This window comes from Tursiops truncatus, chromosome 2 (genome assembly GCF_011762595.2).
Source record: "Tursiops truncatus isolate mTurTru1 chromosome 2, mTurTru1.mat.Y, whole genome shotgun sequence".
In the NCBI taxonomy this organism is placed as follows: domain Eukaryota; kingdom Metazoa; phylum Chordata; class Mammalia; order Artiodactyla; family Delphinidae; genus Tursiops; species Tursiops truncatus.
The window spans coordinates 37594533-37613578 of record NC_047035.1 but is presented as its reverse complement, the minus strand read 5'-3'; the positions used below and the strand labels follow the sequence as shown (position 1 = coordinate 37613578).

Below are 19046 nucleotides of genomic sequence, written 5' to 3'. Positions count from 1 at the left end.
GCATGGGTCTCAACAATTGATGCTCAAACCTTGAAACACAAACATTGAAATAAAATTCTGATTTGGACAAAGTTAAATAGAGAATAGGCTATTTAGTTTTACATATTGATTGCCAGAAAGGAGCAAGTATTTGGGAGAAGCTGAGCAGAGCCAGGATAGGAAAATGTGGCTTTCCCGGTCTAACTCCCACTGACCCACATGGTGGCATCATTTTGCTTGATGTGATTCCCAGAAAGTCAGATGCAAATGCAAATGTACACACACATTCTAGAACCGATATAAATTGTCTTTTGATCATTTGCTATTGCACTTAGCCACCTCTCCATAGCAACTTCTTTTATATAGGATGTTATGAAGATGGCATGTCTATGTACCATCTTGGGAAGGTGTCACTGGGGTGGCAGGGACCATACTTAGACTTGCCCATAGGATATAATTGACTTTTTGTCTTTCTTAAGGATTTCTTGACTCTTGAAGGAAGAGGCAGTGAAATACAGCAGGTGGGAACTGTACTGAATCATGTGAAAAAGCATCTGCCCAAAGCACCTGTTAAGAAGCTTAACAGTTGGATCGTAAGTCAAGAAATTGAATTAGAAAAAATGGAGTCCATATGCCAGGCACGAGCAAAGGAGCTTGATGAGTGCTTGCAGCAGCTACTGAGGTAGGAAATAAAGGTGATGTCTAATAGCATGTTTGCTAATGATATCTTCATACGTACTCTGCCTCAGTACAGCTAGCAGTGGGATACACGTACACACAAATTTCAAAAATAAAATATGTAGTTTCAAACCCAAGTTTGACTCTGGGATATAGAATTTTGGAGAGTTCCTCAAATTATGGCCAAGGTTCAGGGGAGAGTCCAAAAATATTTTCTGTTTGTTTGTTTGTTTCCTGTTCTTTATGATGTATATGTATGGCTCATTAGAATTCCACTATAATATGTGTTATTATTATTCAGATTTTAATGTTACAAATTAAATTTTCTCAAAAGAAGCCAAAAAAGAAACCAAAAAGATGTAGTAAAAAACCTGGTCGGCTCACAAGATTTGTGCCAACCTTCTCTTCAGATAAACACTTTTTGCTGATTTTATATTCCAATGTGTGTGATATTGTTTTAGACTCCAGAATGACCACAGAAACCTGAGTAAGTGGTTGACTAATCAAGAAGAGAAATGGAAAGAAATGGAAGGAACAAGAGAGAAAACTGAGCTATTTGGCCAAGCTCTAGCTAGAAAGAGGTATAGCTGATCTTGCATGAAATGTACTTCTGGGGAATATGGTTTCTCAAATGGTGTCGTGGCTCCTGTAAACTTTCAATGATATTTGGAATTTACAGGGAACAATTTGAATCTATGGCCCAGTTGAACAACTCTGTGAAGGAATATGGGATTACTGAGGAAGAAGAAATAGTAACAGAATCAACACATTTGATCAATAGATACCAGACATTATTGGGACAATTATGTGAAACTGACGAAGAGGATAAGTTACCTCCTGCCAAGGACCAGAGCTTTAATGATCTTGCACATGATGTCATTCGTTGGATAACAGGGATTAAAGAGTCCCTGATGGTTTTGAATTCATCTGAAGGCAAAATGCCACTTGAGGAAAGAATCCAAAAAATAAAGGTATAACTGTGGAAACTAAATTTCAGAGGTCAGAGTGAACTCTAATTTTGAAAAGATTTAGAGGAAAACTGCAAAGATTTGTTTTTTAATGGAAAATAGGATCACTGCAGATTGGTTGAAGGAATTCAGATGACCAAGCTTGCAAAAGAGAAGGGCTATGATGGACCTAAAATTATTTTAATGCATATAGAAGGGAGAAAGTATATCCTCTCTTTGTGGGAGCAATGTCCAGTTATTGTCCGTCTTCACTGATTGCAGGAGAAATGAAATTAAAAGTATAAATTAGAGCTGCAGCAGGTGGAAATTTGCTAGGATGTTAAAAGAATGTATGTCAGTACCTCAGAGGCATCGGCAATGTCAAGGTGAGGGCTGGAGAGGAGCTCATCTTCAGAGTGGATGTGTGTGGTTCCTGAAGGTTATTAGATACTGAGTGGGTTGTGTGGTTCTTAGTTTATCAGATACCGAGTGCAGAGGATGATGTGGTCAAGCCGTAAGGGTTAGTTTGGCATAGTGAAGTAATCAGGATCATTAGGGATTATATCTGAAAGGTTTTCCAGGGACGGTGAATCTGGAGTAGTGTTTCCAAGAAGGGAGGAACTTGATTGTTTGGAGCAAAAGAGGAAAATAAAATTGCAGGGAATGAGAATTAATTACGTTGTGGTGGAGAAACAGCAGTTGGTTTGAGGCACTCTGCATTTTCCTATGGGAAGCCATAAACCCAATCTTGGGTGTATAGAAGTGTCTTGTTCAGGTTGTTACCCTAACTCTTTATTTATAAATAATGGTACAGATTGGAAGGAGGATTTGCCACGGATTTTTTGGCATATAATTTCTTTGAGGGCAATTGAGAATCAAGAGAAGAGTAGGAATGCCATCAGATCAATGTGACAAATGCTTACTGAGAACCAGTTCTATACAACGTGAAGGATGTCTTTGTATTCGGGGAATATATAAAAATGAAAGGGTAATTTTGAAATCTACTCTGCAGTTAGAATCTCTGAATAATGTTTATAAATAAAAACATATCATATGAAATATCCCTGTGTGGTATGAATGAGATTTTAAGATCTTTTTTATTTGATTTAGGAAATCATTTTACTAAAGCCTGAAGGGGACGCTAAAATACAGACCGTCGTGAGTCAGGCTGAGAGCAGCAAGGCTCCGATGGTTCCAAAGACCCTTACTGATATCAGAAACCAGTGGGACAACACACTCCACTTAGCCAACACATATCTAAGGTAAAGGGCATGCCTTCACCACTTTCATGGTTTTTCGTTGCACAGTGAAGCCATAACAAGTATGTTTTGTCTGCCTTCTGGATGTGGATATAGTATATCTGTTGGAGAGAAAGTAAGTAATATCAGGGGCAATCACAATGTTGAGGCAGAAGCGAAGAAGGATAGTCCTCTGCACCAGATATGAAACATGCTGTCATAACTCGGCGGCAGCGTTTACTTTGGCTGGTGCATCAACCCGTGGGGCCCTTGGTAACAAATTAACATTGTCTGCCTCATTCCACCTTCAACACTCCCCTTCTGTACCAAAACCCCCTTTCCCCAGACAACCTGAGTATCTTCCTGGTATTACTGCAGGATAATTCATGCTTTTAAATATATATGCTAAGAGATTCTTAAATGTGTAAACATGGATAAACGTTGTCTGAATGTAATGGGCATAATTCTGGTGAAAATTCTTAATTCATATCGTGTCTTAAATGATACATTTAATATTTGGTGGAAATGTAAATTTTATATTTTTTCTAAGAAAAACAGATCAAAACAAATTTAAGCTGTAGAAAACATAAACTAGTTAGTTGGCCAATATACTGAATGCTTATTTATTTTACTTATGTGAAAAAGAAAAACATGGAATATTATAATTATATTTAAACAATAAAAACTGAAATAGTTTGAAATCTAAATTATTAACTATTTTTTCTCAGATCAAATTATGTGACCAAAAAACAATACTTTTTTAAAGTAATACTACAACTAATTTTAATCTTGATTTCTGAGCTAAACTTAGGGCTATTTAGAATGTTATAATGCCAAAGAAGTCCCTGGGAGTAATGTACAGTAGTGTTATTTTAATGCTTTTTATAATAATGCATGTTGTATTATAAGATTTTGATGTATCATTTCATTTGTAAAATACTTTGTTAAATTTAGCCATCAAGAAAAGCTTCTACTAGAAGGCGAGAAGTATTTGCAAAGTAAGGAGGATCTGAGATTAATGCTCACAGAACTAAAAAAGAAACAAGAAGTGGGCTTTGCTCTGCAACATGGTTTGCAGGAGAAGAAAGCTCAATTAAAAATTTACAAGAAATTCCTCCAGAAAGCACAAGATTTGACATCCTTACTAGAGGAGTTAAAATCTCAAGGAAATTACCTCTTAGAGTGCACTAAAAATCCCAACTTTAGTGAAGAGCCGTGGCTGGAAATAAAGCATCTACATGAAAGTCTTCTTCAACAGCTACAGGTGAAATGGTCAAAATAAAATTTTAAATGCTTGTCTTAATTATGCATAATTATGTAATATTTGTATATAGGACCGTTGTTTTGTTCTTTTGGTAAATCAAAAGTTTTTAAAATTTATCAGTTTTAGATACAAATACTAACTACTCAAGATGGAGCAATCAATTTGGTCAGTTTTGCTAGAGAAATCCAGTGTGTATTATTTGATAATAGTGTTGTTTCCTCTCATCAAAGTTCCCCTCATAAGGGGTTGGAAGGATTAAGGTATGTTTAGGCATCTTTATGTAGGTAACAGTGTCAAAGTTGTCCATGCAGCATCCATCTATCCATCCATTCATCCATGCTTGCATTCATCCGTCCATCCATTCACATATCCATCCATCTATCATCTGTTATAATAGTTATATCCATTATTCTGTATAAACCTTATCAGGTTTCTCCCTTGAGTCTTTCCACATGATCTGCAATAAAAGAATTAAGAGGTAAAATGTCATCTTGTCATGAGGCATATTATTCTCTTAAGAGAATTGTTTATAAATCTTTGCATACTGAAAGCCAGATTCAATATATCTTTCCTGGATAAGAAATCTTGCTTATAGAGATAGCAGGAGTTGTGTGGGTATAATCTTGCTTATACCCACTTGGCTGTGAGTTATTTAGTTTAATAATTGCTGTTCTTTTCTGATCAGGTGTGGTCACCTTATTTTCTTATTCCAGGGAGAGAACCTGAAGGTGGTCTTGCTCTTGAGTTAGGATTACTTTTTCCTAACCCACAGTTTTGGAGTTTGAGTCTTATGAAAGGAATCTGAGGTTAGGTTGATTTCACATAGTCTCATTTCCAAGAGTGGGTACTTGCTTGTAGTAAGAAGGATAATTAAGGGAACTGCTTTGTTATGGGTGTTTGTGATTTGATGATATAATTTGTAGTCATTTCATTTTGTAAACCTCTTGACAGATTGTTTTCGGGAGTGAAATGAAGGCAAAGAAACATGGGGGAAACAAATAACACTAAAAACTTTACTTAAGAACTCTGGATGATTTATGGCCATATTCCTTTTCAAGATGAAACCTCATAAAACAAATGTTTATGAACCATTTAATTATTTTCTGAGTGGGATAATTCAGGGACCTAATGCATGCATTATCAATGTTTTATTTTTAGGATTCTGTGCAAAAATTGGAAGGTCATGTTCAAGAACACGACTCGTACCAGGTTTGCATCACAGACCTAAATACTGCATTGGACTCTGTCTCCAAGGAATTTGTCGGTTTTTCTGATAAGCCTGTGGATCAAATAGCAGTTGAGGAAAAAATGCAGAAACTGAAGGTATTAAACAATGTCCAGACATGATAGACATTTAAAAAAAATTAATATTAATTACAACTTGACAAATCAGGGTCTTTGATCAAAAATTCAAATGGTGAAAGAAAAGAAATAAAAAAAGAAAAAATTCAAATGCTGAAAATGCTATTCAGATGACTATTGGATAAAGTCCTGACCAGTCATAAAAAGTGGAAATGTTCTTCTTTAGTGAGCAAATCCATTTATAATTTGAGTTGAACAGTACTCTGTGCTCTGGACCCTTAGAGACAATTCCACCCATGAGCAGTCTATAGCTCCTGGAGATCTTTGTTTAAGAGACAGCACAGTGATTCCAGGAGATACTGGGTATTCAAAGGATATAACGAATGCAATAAGACCTAGGGAGAAATGATTCAATTTTGCATTCTTCATCATGGGTGGATGGGAGTTGTATAATTTTCACCTTATTAATTTTCATACTCATGGACTACCTTAGAGGTCTCTGCAGATGTAGGGCTTTTAAAATTCTCAGCCTCACTTCAACAACCCCTCTCCTTATACAGTAAGGGTTGCAGCTCTTTACCCACATTCTCGAAACACATTCCTTGGATGCTCACTGTTTGCACAGCCAACATAAACAGGCCCAACTGGTGTCCTCTAGAAGAAAACAGAGTAAAGCATTTTCTTAGCTGCTTCTTTCACAGTTATTTGACTGGAGATTGCGTGGGGCAAGTCTCAGGGCAGCACTGCTGGCATGAGCTTGGGAATTTCTTATCTCTTCTTTTTAGGAACCTGGGAATCAAGCAAGATTTCCCCTCCAGAACAGCTTGACATTGTGACAAGGCTACCTCCCTTTTAACAGTGATAATTTGACAAATGTTGAGGGCTCATCATGTCCAAGGCACTGTTTGGGTGCCTTGGATACTGAGAAAAGTGCAAGACACGAGCCTCACTCTGAGGAGCTCAGGCTCCTGTTGAAAAATTAAAATATAGCCTTCTGCTATAGCTAGAAGGAATCTCAGAAGCTGTCAAGTTCAGACTCCTCATTTTTTTTAAAACACATCTTTTTAAAAATATTTATTTATTTATTTGGTTGCACTGGGTCTTAGTTGCGGCAGGTGGGCTCCTTAGTTGCGGCTCATGGGCTCCTTAGTTGCGGCTCACGGGCTCCTTAGTTGTGGCATGCAAACTCTTAGTTGTGGCATGCATGTGGGATCTAGTTCCCTGACTAGGGATCGAACTCCAGCCCCCTGCATTGGGAGCGTGAAATCTTAACCACTGCACCACCAGGGAAGTCCCAAGACTCCTCATTTTATACATGATGAGCTGAGTTCCAGAGAGGCGAGGAACTTACAAGGTCACCCAGGTTAAATGACAGAGTGGGTTTACAACTTGGGTCTTCTGACCCCACTAGACATCTCTCCTTGGGTGTCTCATAGTTATTTGTGGTTCAGCATGTCCAGAAAATAACTCATCATCTCCTTCCCTTTCTCCATACCCCAGTTCCCTACCAATGAGCCTGCTTCTTCTTCTCTGACTCTGTGGGTATCTATACCATCTCTCTAGGCTGCCGGGTCAGAAACCTGGATATCCTTTCCCAGACTCCCCAATCTAGACAGACATCAAGTGCTGTCTCTTTCATCTCTGGATTATCTCAACAATTTGTCCCTCCACTGTTACCCCCATTACTGCTGCATTAGAGCAGACCCTCATCTCACAGATCCCTGCATTAGACATCTGAATGGGCTCCCTGCCTGCAGTATCACCCTTTCTGGTGCACCTATCCCATGGCCACCTCGGGTCTATCAAAATGCAATCTGGAACTCCCTTCTTCCAGCTAAAATGTTTCGATGACCTGTACATATTTGTTAGCATACATCTTTCCATATTCTGTTACAATTATTTGTTTATTTCTTTGTCTTTCTCACTAGACTATAGGATTGTGAAGGGACTGTGTTTTACTCATCTATGTAATTTCAAAACCTATCATAATACTTGCTGTTTGTTAGATGAATGAATGAATATTTATTGTATAGTCCATTAGAACAGTGACTAATAAATACTATATAGTTCACCTAGTAACTTTAAGGCTTATTCTCTTTCAGTAGTCACATCAGTAGCTGCTATAGTTTATCAAATTCCTTTTGCGTATAGAGGTCTCAAATTAGCCTCATCCATTCATGCATTTAGTAAATATTGATTGAGTTTCTAATATATTTAAGATATTACATTCGATAGATTGAGTTAAACTTTGCTCTGAATTTTAAATATTAGCACTAGATTCATGCAGGCACACTCTAAATGATTCTTTTATTCTTTTTAGGGCCTTGCACAAAGTAGGCACTTATTATTTAGTGTTTTGATTGTGTTTGATTTTAGTATTACTTGTATATTATATAGTATCTTGAACAACATATGTACTCAACAAATATGTGTTGACCATTTCCTATGTTCCAGGAACTGGTTGTGAAAATTTTCTTTGTTACTTCTTACACATTTCTAGCATCTTATAAAATCTGTTAGAGAATTTGATCTGGGCTGCTACATTGGTTTAAATTTTGCCCAAAGTTCCTTCTTTGTGATACGGGTTGATAAGTTTTTTATACTTTCCACTAGTGAAGCAGAACACGCTATGATTTACAAAAGTCAATTAACTCTTGTGACAATTGAACAGTGATACTTCTGTGACAATCTTTTCTCCACTCACAGGAACTAGAGAACAGTCTCCGTTTACAAGATGGCACATTAGAGAAGATTTTAGCTTTAGCGAAATCCATCAAGCAAAATACATCTTCAGTGGGACAGAAGATTATTAAAGATGATATAAAATCACTTAAGTGTAAACAAAAAGATTTGGAAAACAGACTTGAATCTGCTAAGCAGGAGATGGAAAATTGTCTCAACAGCATTCTCAAATCAAAATGCTCAACAGAAAAGAGAGAAAAGTTTCCTCTGCCAGGCAGAGAGGAGCAGGTCACTTCTGATGTACAGGAGTCCACTGAGGACTCAGCTGCAGTGGAAAAGTTGGAGGAAGACTGGGAAATAAATAAGGTAAGTGCTTGTGATTGTATCTCTAAGACATCGTGTCTGCGAATGAAGAGGTGTTGTTGGACTCTGAAAAGAGGGTCGTGAATCAAGCCTTCTGATTTCATAATTAAACCCTCAATCTGCTGGCTATTTATGATGCCCACTTGTCAAAAGAGCCCTTAGAAAACTGTCCAGGATTTCAGCAGTGAAATATTACTGTTCATCTGTTAGAAATGTCAGTCATCAATTTAGGTTTATTATTCTCTCTGATATGTAATCAGATACAGTTTCCTGGATCAGGCGCTCAAAGGCAAATTGGAAAAGGCAAAAGAAAATGTGCTGTACCCACATTTCTTAGGAAAAAAATCCAACAGCCCTATTTTTTAGGGTCTTTTTTTTTTTTTCGGTTGATTTCATAATGAAATCAGAGACCATTTGAAAGGATAGGGGCCTTTCTTCTTACGTTAACCCTGTACTGCAAATGTATTTTTAAATGTCAGATCATTTGGTGTGAGAATATCAACATTCAGCCTCCTGATGGTCCCTGTGGAGAAGAAAGAATATTGTTTTGTTTTCATTCTAAACATCCAAATGGGTACATTTTCCTGTAGCTCTTAAAGTGCTTTTTCCTAGGTTAGCGATTGAAATGGAAAAGGCACAAAGAGCCATCCAGTAAGCTACATTTGAAAGAGCCTACCTGTTAGTCAGCCTCTCACAATCCAGGGTCCAGTGGGACAGCAGCAAAGGTTAGACCATTCAGGTGTGGGTCCTCGTCGGCTTTTTATGGAATACATGATACACAGGAATGAAGAGAGCCTGCACTTCTGTTGTCTTCCTAGAGCAGAAATCATGGAGGATTAGAGGAACCAGATAAGGTTTTCTAGAAATGTGTAAAACAAGGTTAAACGCCAGTGGAGCATCTCTCTGGCCATAGAAGAAGACTTCTAAATCCCACAAACAGTGTTAGATAGAGCTAAGGAAATATGTCTTAAAGGATTAAGGCCCTGTGGTGAAACTCTTGAAGCTGTACGTGTAAAAGAAACTTTCTTAACGGTATTTAAAGAGAGTAAATAAGTAAAAAAGGAAAAATACCTGAGTGCTTTCTATCCTAATTCATGACATTGCTAAAGAGATTTGCTTAATAACTTTAAGATTAGCTTCTCAGACCAATTTTGGCTGTGAACCCTCCAAATTCAGTAGAGTATATTGAAAACTATATAAAGATCATAACCCAATAAGATTTTTTTATTTATTAAGATTTCACTTAATCTTGAATGATGAGTTATTGATAATTTATGGCACTTCATTAGAATGATTTTTTTTAGAGCAGATGGAGGGACTTAAGTCTTCAAATAATTTTTGCAGGTCTGGCCTAGAGGAATCTAGTTTTAATTTCTAGCGACATTTTACCTTTTTTTCCCCCTCTTTTGTAACATGAATCTTTTTTCTTGAATCTGTGCTTCTTATCTTCTCTACGCTAAGTACTGACTGTATTTACTTTATTCTATGTAATGTTAGACCAAGATCAAGAGCAGTTAAAAAATTTTTTTTAATTTTCATTTTATTAAAATTTTTTTATTTTTTAAGTTTTTTAAAATTGAAGTATAGTTGCTGTACCATATCATATAAATTGCAGATGTACAATATAGCGATTCACAATTTTTAAAGGTTATACTCCATTTATAGATATTATAAAATATTGGCTATATTCCCCATGTTGTACAATATATCCTTGTAGCTTATTTTATACCTAATAGGTTGTTAATCCCCTATTCCTTCCCCCTAACTTCTCCCCACTGGTAACTACAAGTTTGTTCTCTATACAAGAGCAGTTTGAAAGTTGAACTACAACTGGTATAAGAGATCAAAATCAGCATAGACAAATATAATACAAAGTGACAAATATAAGATGCAGGTGTAAATTAAGCAAGAGTCTCTATATAATGAATACATAGAGCACGTAAAAGCACAATTTACAGAATTATAAATCTGATTAATCAAAAACTATTGGGACAGTGAAAATAACCATTTAATTTATTAAAAACATTTATTGAGACCTCTTTTGTGCTAGTCATTCAGCTAGAAGTGAGAATACAATTGTCACAGTTTAAAATCTAATACTAATTAAATATCTAATTAATGCTCATTTCATGTGCCTTTTTGGAGCCTAGAAGGGCTTTTATCAGATTATGTAAAATTGTCTCCAGAAAAAATTTTAGGAAGTTTTATTTAATTTTATTATTTCTTTAATAAATTGCATTTGGTCTTAGAGTTGCTGAAAGTGTGATTGCACTTTTCAAAATTGCATGTATATGTTTGAATCCATTGCCAAGACTTTCATTTTAGATGAAATTTAGGAGATATTTTACATCCGGACCTTTGGCTGAATTTTTCTTTAATATCAAGAATATTAACGCAGACTTAAAGACAAAAGAAGTTACAAAATGCAGTCTGAAGGGTGTGGGTGCTTATGATCCCAGATCATACTGGATAATTTTACAGAGGTGAATTTCTAAAATTTTTTAAATATGAAGAGGCAAAACTGCCTTCCATTTCCCCCTTCCTATATAGGTTAAGTGAAGTAACAAATTAGGATATGATAAAAAATGAGGACTGACTAATCTCTTAAGATTCCAGGTGTCCATAAAAGGAAATGATAAAATGGAAACACAGGGAAATGGATACATTCTTCATTTATTATTTTTCTAAAAATTCATAAAGCAGCATTACGGCTTAACCTGTATTGAATGATCTTTTTTTGCCCACTCCTTACCAAGTGTCAACCTACATGACATAATTGCTCTTAAAAAAAAAAAAAAAGTTTGTCTATAATTACCTCGTTAATTTCCTTGTCATTAGGTATAATTTAGTATGTCTGAATCATCTTTTGTTCTTTTCAACATTTTCTGAGCATTTATAATTTCAATATTTAAGAAGGCGCCCATAGAGAAATCCTGGAAGGTGGATGATCACAGATACAGAACATGCAAGGCGTCCAGCTGTGAGCGAGCGACCAGAAACTCAGGGGAGGCAGTACTAGGATGAAAAGGAGGAAAGAGTTTTCAGGCCTGGAGTAAATGATGTTTATTTCTGGTATTGGTTATCCTAGTAAGTCAGTAAAAAAAATTTTGTAATGGAACATGTAGTTGGGCCATGTGTCAACTCTGCCTTCCAAGTGTATTACTTTGCTCTTCTGGCCAGGATGCCAATCTTGTTTCTTACTCTAGAGGTATTTTTCTCAATCCAAGATTTATTTCTTTACAGGACAAGGGACTTACATGGTATACATGGTATTAACATCTGCAAGCAGCATGCATTTGAGAACGTGCTCCAAAGTCCTGAAATCTTAGGCTGAGAAACCTTAGAAAATGTCTCTCCTAACCCTGTGTTTCAGATTAGGGAATTAATGTCAGAAGATGTTAATCAGCCGAGTTCTCATTCTAGCAGAGCTGGGACTAGAGCCAGGCGCCTCTGCCCAGCCTGATGCTTGGTGGTCTACCTCACAGTTTTATTGAATGTGTTATGTGGGTTGTTCATTGAGGTTTAATATGCCAGTATGCTGTTTGACTCCAGTTCTCATGCGTGTTTCAAACCTTCTCTACTCTCGTTAAGCCCAACCAAGGCCTGTTCCTGTCATTCCTAACAGATCTCTGGTCCACAGCTGCTAGATTGATGGGTCCTCAATTTCTTTCCAACTCTACTTTATAAACCACAAATTGTTAATCTTGGCAATCAAAGACTAAATGAAATTCTCTTATTTATTTATTTTTTCTAATGTGAATTCATCTATAATCCATTCGGTAAAAATTTCTTGAACGGGCAGTTAGGGTTCATCGGTGAGTGAAAATAGACGTGGTCTCTATTCTCATAGAGCTTCTGGTCTAGAGGAGGAGACATACATTAATCAACTAATTAACTGATGAGAGGCTAATTACAGCAACTAAAGGAAGGAACACGTTTCCATGATTATCTATAATAAAGGAGGCTGGCTTGAACTGTAGTTCTCTGAAGTTCAGAGAGCTTCTCTAAAGAAACAGCATTTGACCTGAGACCAGCAGCGTGGATTGGAGATAACAGAGCTCAGAGCTGGGTGTCAGGAGCACTCTTGGCAGAGAAAGTAGACTTTCCTCTTGTGGGGGGAGAAAACATGAGGAGTCAGAAACTGGAATAAGGCCACTGCATAGTGGGAGGAGGAGAGGAGAAGGACAGAGGTGAGGCCTGGGAGGTAGGCAGGGCTGGCTGAGTCCCAAGTGCATTACGGGTCATGTTAACATTTTAGACAATACGCTAAGAGAAAGAGGCAGCCTCTGAGATTAACCTGATCTGCCATTCGGTTTTGTCTCTAAAAGTGATGGATGTTTGCTTACGCTTAGAATTGTTGTTTTACTACTTCATGTTGGAATGCTTTAGAGAAGAAAGAAATATATCCTCTAGAGTAAGTATGACACTGTCCCAATGTTGGCAGGTTATAAGTGATAGATGTAGTTTCTCACTGTCACAGAATTATTATAGCCACGGGGCCATTGCCCCTGAATGGGAAAAGGATAGTGAAGCTGTCATGGTCTTTACCTCTTGACTGTGCTGCTAGGTTGCGCAAGCCAGAGACAATGCTTAGTTACTTAAAGCTCAGTGTTTTGAATGTTAAAGTAAAATGTTTACTTTGTGAATTAAGGGACATAAAAATGACAGTAACACAGTCCTACCCTTTAGGAGAATTGATGACATTCTTTCTCACCTCCTGTTCTTTTCCAAACAGGCCAAACTCAAAGAAAAGATACATGGTTGAAAAAAAGCAACAGTTTTTAAAAAAGTAAATATAGTTAGCAATATAACAGAACCAGGCTTTTGATAGAATCGTCATTTTCTACTTTAAATTTATTATTAACTTTGAAAATTCCATTTATGCTCAGAGGTTCAATATGTATGCTTATTAAGTTATACTTTGTTTTAAGTTTATACTGATCGTAGTATTTTTGTTTTTTTTTTTTTAAGAGAAATTCCAGGAGAAGTGGAGAAGGGAAAGAATCAGATGTCCCGGGGCTTAGAGTTCATAAGGGCTCATGAGAGTCCATGCATTGGAGTGGTTACTCCAGAATGGACAGGGCCCTTGAAGAGAAAGGGAGAAAGGCCAACAAGAAAATCTCTAACCCAGAGAAAGGCCTAGGACCTACTTATTCTGACTGCGGGTGGGAAAAGAAGGTCTCCCATGAGAAATCAGAACCACCCTATATCTCAAACAGGTTTAGAGTCCAAATCTATACTACTTGCATTGTGGAGCAATTCAAGTTAAGAAATTAACATGTAAATCAGCCTCTGTCTTTATCTCCTTGAGGTACCTGGAAGAAGCAAACACAAATCTGCATAAGGGGGTGCGGTCAGTTCTACCGATCAGGTCATAGGGATTCCCACAATATAGTTTAAAAAAAAAAAAGTCTGATAACCCTGAGTTAGTATGAATCAGTCAGTCAATCAATAACACAAAGCAACATTCCACCAGAAGAGTCCTCATCACTAAAATTGAGAGGAATTAATATACTGGGATAGTGAGACAGTGCAGCAGTTTGAAACATACAATAATATGTTTTAAATGGTTAGTGATAGATGGATTTGAAATCATAATGAGAGAATAAAATACTTTGAGAAAAAAGGTTAGATTTGAAAAAAGAACCATAAGGAACTTCAATAATGTTTTTTAAGTCATTGAGATTAAGATTGCTCTGGTCAAGTAGCACACTTGATACAGCTTGAAGAGAGAATTAGTTCGCTAAAATATGTTAGAAAATTACCCACAATCCAACACAGAGCTATAAAGAGATGGAAAAGAGGAAAGAGATTTTAAGGACCCAGTGGCTATAATGAGATGGTCAAACACAATTCTGGTAGGAGTTGTAGAAGGAGAGAATAGAGAGAATGGAGGAAAAGAAAGGCTGAGAATTTTCCAGAATTGAAGAATAATATGAATTCTCAATTTCAAGAAGTACAGAGAACCTTGAACAGGCTAAATAAAAATAAATTATTATGTATACATTATATTTTTGAGATCTCAGGGCTTCCCTGGTGGCGCAGTGGTTGAGAGTCCACCTGCCGATGCAGGGGACACGGGTTCGTGCCCCAGTCCGGGAAGATCCCACATGCCGCAGAGCGGCTAGGCCCGTGAGCCATGGCCGCTGAGCCTGCGCGTCCAGAGCCTGTGCTCTGCAACGGGAGAGGCCACAACAGTGAGAGGCCCGCGTACCACACACACACAAAAAAAGGCCCTAAAAGCAGAAGCCCAAACAGGAAAAGATTGATAAATTTGACTGCATTAAAACATTAAAGTCATAGTCAACAAAAGATACCATATATAAAGTTTAAAGACAATCTACTGAGAGATAATAATTGCAGTACATAAAATGGTTAGAAGACTAGTATCCAGTATATAAAAGAACACTAGAAATTATAACCAACCCAATAAAAAATAGTCAATGATTATGCAGAAGTAATCCACAGGAGGTAAGACTCATATGACCAGGGAGCATAAAACAATAATGATGTCAACTTCACACCCAATGTATTGGCAGACGTTATTGTCTGTTAGTACCAAATACCAGAGATGAATAGGGAAAATACAAATTCTTTTACCATGCTGGTAGGAACAAATCAATAACTGTCTATCGAGAATCAAAAGGAATAATTTCAGTTCTAGGAAAACGTCCCAAAGAAACTCACACATAAGTGCAAGAAGGCCTAAAGCAAGGGTGTTTATCACAGTAATATCTATAATAGGAAAAGTTGGAAGCAATGATGATGTCCATAGTAGCCTGACAGACAAGTAAGTCGTGTTCATTCAGATAGCAGAACAGTATACAAACGTAAAATGACTGAATGGGATTTATATCTGACACCATGATAAACCTCAAAACATACCGCTGAGTGAGGAAACTAAGTTGTAAAATGATACATGTGTGATTCCAATTTTATAAGAATTAAAAATATATAAAACAATACTGTATGTATATTAACACATGTAGTCAAAGTATAAAGACAAGTATGTGTGGATTTTAGAATAGTGGTTAGTTCTAGGGAGGAAGAGATGAGAAAGGGTTGAGGACTGGGCTTTAAATTATATTTTTAATATAGAAAATTATATCAGTTATATCTGTGTCATGAGTAATGATTATCTGTTATATTCTGTTGTTTTAAAGATATTTGAATTCTCTTATAATTTAAAATAAGATGTTTCAAATGAGCCTGCAAAATAAAAATAACATACCGCTAAGGGTGATGAGCAAATGGTCACTGGCTATGAAATATAAAAGAATCTTTCCAGGAGCCAATCAGGACACAAGCCTATGTTCTAACCTCTCGGGCATGAGCAAAGGAATGTTACCTTTTAAATTTAAAATGTTCATTTGAGGGATTCTGTTGGATTTTTTACCAAAGTGGAAACGTGGCTTTTGGAGTTGGTAAACAAATGGTGTTATGGGGTGATTTCAAGTTTTTTAGGATGCTCTCCCTGACCATGGAAGGCATATTACAAATGGCAGGTTATGAATGTGGCTAGTCCTTAAGTGACCAGTCCATCAGGTAAGAGAGACCAGGGCTCTGAATTCCTGATAAATTATTGATAAGAAGTAAAGTTTTCCTGGGTTTAGTATCTATGCCTTTAGCGCAGGAGCGCTTGCCCTACAGGTGGATTTGTTGGGTGCTGTAAGCAACAGTAGCCATCAGATTAAAAGGAGGCAGGCGTCCACCTCATAGAATTGCAGTTCATGGCATAGAGTACCCATGGGCCAATGAAATCTGTGGTGTAGCACCTCTGTCCTTTCCTCTCACAGCCTTCGTGGGTCTCCCACCCCCCACCCCCACCCAAGATGCTGCCTTCCATGGAGATTTTAACCATAGTTTGCACGAACAAATTGGAAATGGGGGAAATTTGAAAAATCATTTCAATTATTTGCAGCCTTGTAGAAGAAGTGACTTGTGCTAAGTGCCAAGTAAATACTTCAAAACCAGTAACACTGGTCAGCTGAATTTTCTTACCAGTTAGTATTGATGGAGCTCCAGACAGTATCTGTTTTATTTAAATAAACTCTAATTTTGGAATAGTTTCACATTGACAGAAAGCTTGCAAAGATAGTACAGATAGTTCTCATATATCCCTTACCCAGTTTCCCCTATTGTTAACATCTTATATTACTATCTAGTAATGTATCTACTATCTACTACTAAAATAGCAATTTCTACCTTGTTTGGATATGTGGACACATTTTATTCACAGTCTTGATACCTCAAAGATTTTTACTGACATGAAAGTATATGGCAAAATTAAATGGTATTTCACTTATAAAGTAACCTGAAAATAAAAACTAATACCTTAGCAAAATAATGGGAAATCTTTTAAAATTACTGATAAAGTGCCTGTTGTATGTAAGTGCTCAACAAATATTTGCTGAAAGAATGAATAAATGAGTTGAAATGGCGTCTCTATATATCCTATTGAGAACCTCAATTTCTTAGAGCTTTCAGAAGAGATCAGATTACCCCACATATAACCTGCTCTGCCGTACCCAGAATTGGAATTCTTGCCTTTACGTAATTTAAGGCATAACATTTTTTTTTTAAGAAGGAAATTCCTTTTTTTTTGTAAAGATTTTTTTGATGTGGACCGTTTTTTTTTTTTTAAGTCTTTATTGAATTTGTTACAATATTGCTTCTGTTTTTTTTTTTTTTTAATGTTTTGTTTTTTTTGGCGAGGCATGTGGGATCTTAGTTCCCCGACCAGGGATCGAACCCGTACCTCCTGCATTGGAAGGTAAAATCTTAACCACTGCCAGGAAGTCCCTAGGCATAACATTTTTAATATGATGAAATTTTGGTACTTTGGTGTTTCCTTCATCTCTCCACTTACTATTTTAAACTACCAGTGGGTACCATTGAGTGCCTACCATTTGCCCAGCCCTCTGCATTATGGTGAATACTAAGTATAAACTTTGGAACTTTTGCTTTTTCCATATCCGTTTTCTTTCTTTAAGACTGTAGATATTCCTCAGTATATAACTGAGCAATGCCAGATCCTATACTGTCTTGTCAAAAAAGTTTCATTTTTCTTGGTATACCAATATTAGCATTAAATATTGCATGGAAAAATCCTCTTTGGTAGTGGCCAGATATACTTGTGAAAAGTCTTTAATCTGAGTGAATAGAAGAAACTGGAATTATTTCATCAAGAAAAATAAAAAATTATTTATTTGAAAGGTAGACTATTCAGCAATTAATCTTTTTATGTTTTCAGAATTCAGCTGTGGAAATGGTTTTGTCAAAACAACTTTCTCTTGATGTTCAAGAAAGCATGAAAACCACTGAAGATGAGCAGAAAGTCAATGAGCTGCAAAATCAACCTTTAGAATTAGATGTTATGTTAAGAAATGAACAATTAAAAGAGATAGAGGTATGGAAACAAGAAAAATACTGACAACATGATTGCATCATTTATCCAGTACAATACAATATATTTTAATTACCAAAAAATTGCTTCCACAGAATGAAAAGTCTTATTTAACCTTTGCCTGATGATCAGTTTGGTAACTATATAATTATGTACTAATCAGTAAGTTGTATAAATCTTTCCATTTAAGAAGTGTAAAAGTTTAATGAACATTAGTCTTCTCTTTCACAAAGTTCCTAAAATCTTACTTATTCAGTAAGAAAATTTGGAGATTCTGACTTGCCATCATTCCTTTTCTTAGTCCTCTGTATTTTTCTGATTCTGACAAATTCCTTTTATTTTTTCTGATTATCAGCATTATGGGATACTCCTTCTTTGTTTTTACAGCTGTGTTTTCATAGCTATGGAAAGGCATCTAAAAGTCCAATACATTACCATGTTTTTTAAAATGACCCTTACAATTTTAGCTAAGTTTACATAACAGTAAACATGTATCTCAAACAGGAAAGAGAAGGGATGCATGTAACTAATAAAAAGATAAATCTTCTTTAGACATTGTAGAATCTTTTAACACAATAGGGTGACCAATTTGCTACTAAACATTAGACCAATGGTGAGTGTTAGTCTACATTTTAACATGACTCTAGTAAAAAAAAATCTTTTAAATGTCAGGACCTTAGTTTCTCTTGTGTGCAAATGAAATATTTAAAACATCTTCTTGGGATAGAATGTGTTACTGAAAGGAAAGAGCAAAGGGAAAAAAATAAATGAGTTAATTAATGAGTGAATGAGTGAGTGTATATTTATTGATTTCCTTGACTTGTTTTTAGGAATTATGTACCCAGTTGGAAGCAAAGAAAGCAGCCATTGAACCACTAGAACAAATTGAATATCTGAAGAAAGCAGAAACAAGTGCCTTGTTTCCCCACAGTGAAAGGTATTCAGTGCAGCACTTGGACAATCTGCTTCAGGCACTTATTACTTTGAAGAAAAAGAAAGAAAGCCAATACTGTCTCCTTAAAGATTTTCAGGAACACCTCGTGGCAGTTGAATCCTCGATGAAAGCCTTGTTGACAGAAAAGGAAAGTCTAAAAGTGTAAGTATAAGAATTTAGGATGTGCATTCTTTGTGTTCAACCATAGGCTCCACTGCCTTGGACAGGCCCAGGGTGTTAAGAGTTTATACTA

At 36.4% G+C, this 19046-nt stretch overlaps 1 protein-coding gene across 10 annotated transcripts in view; it reads left to right on the top strand.

The window, feature by feature from the left end:
* SYNE2 (spectrin repeat containing nuclear envelope protein 2) overlaps nt 1-19046 on the top strand; it is a 331838-nt gene that overhangs the window by 159760 nt on the left and 153032 nt on the right. For all 10 annotated transcript variants that reach the window (XR_012329953.1, XM_019922908.3, XM_019922901.3 and 7 more), the window contains 9 exons: nt 459-661; nt 1119-1238; nt 1337-1628; nt 2715-2866; nt 3797-4106; nt 5265-5429; nt 8115-8456; nt 17707-17862; nt 18690-18955. Coding sequence is in view for 9 of the 10 variants with exons in the window: in XM_019922908.3 (XP_019778467.2) it covers nt 459-661; nt 1119-1238; nt 1337-1628; nt 2715-2866; nt 3797-4106; nt 5265-5429; nt 8115-8456; nt 17707-17862; nt 18690-18955 (2006 nt within the window). In the remaining variant the exon portion in view is untranslated. The remainder of the gene's footprint in view (nt 1-458; nt 662-1118; nt 1239-1336; nt 1629-2714; nt 2867-3796; nt 4107-5264; nt 5430-8114; nt 8457-17706; nt 17863-18689; nt 18956-19046) is intronic.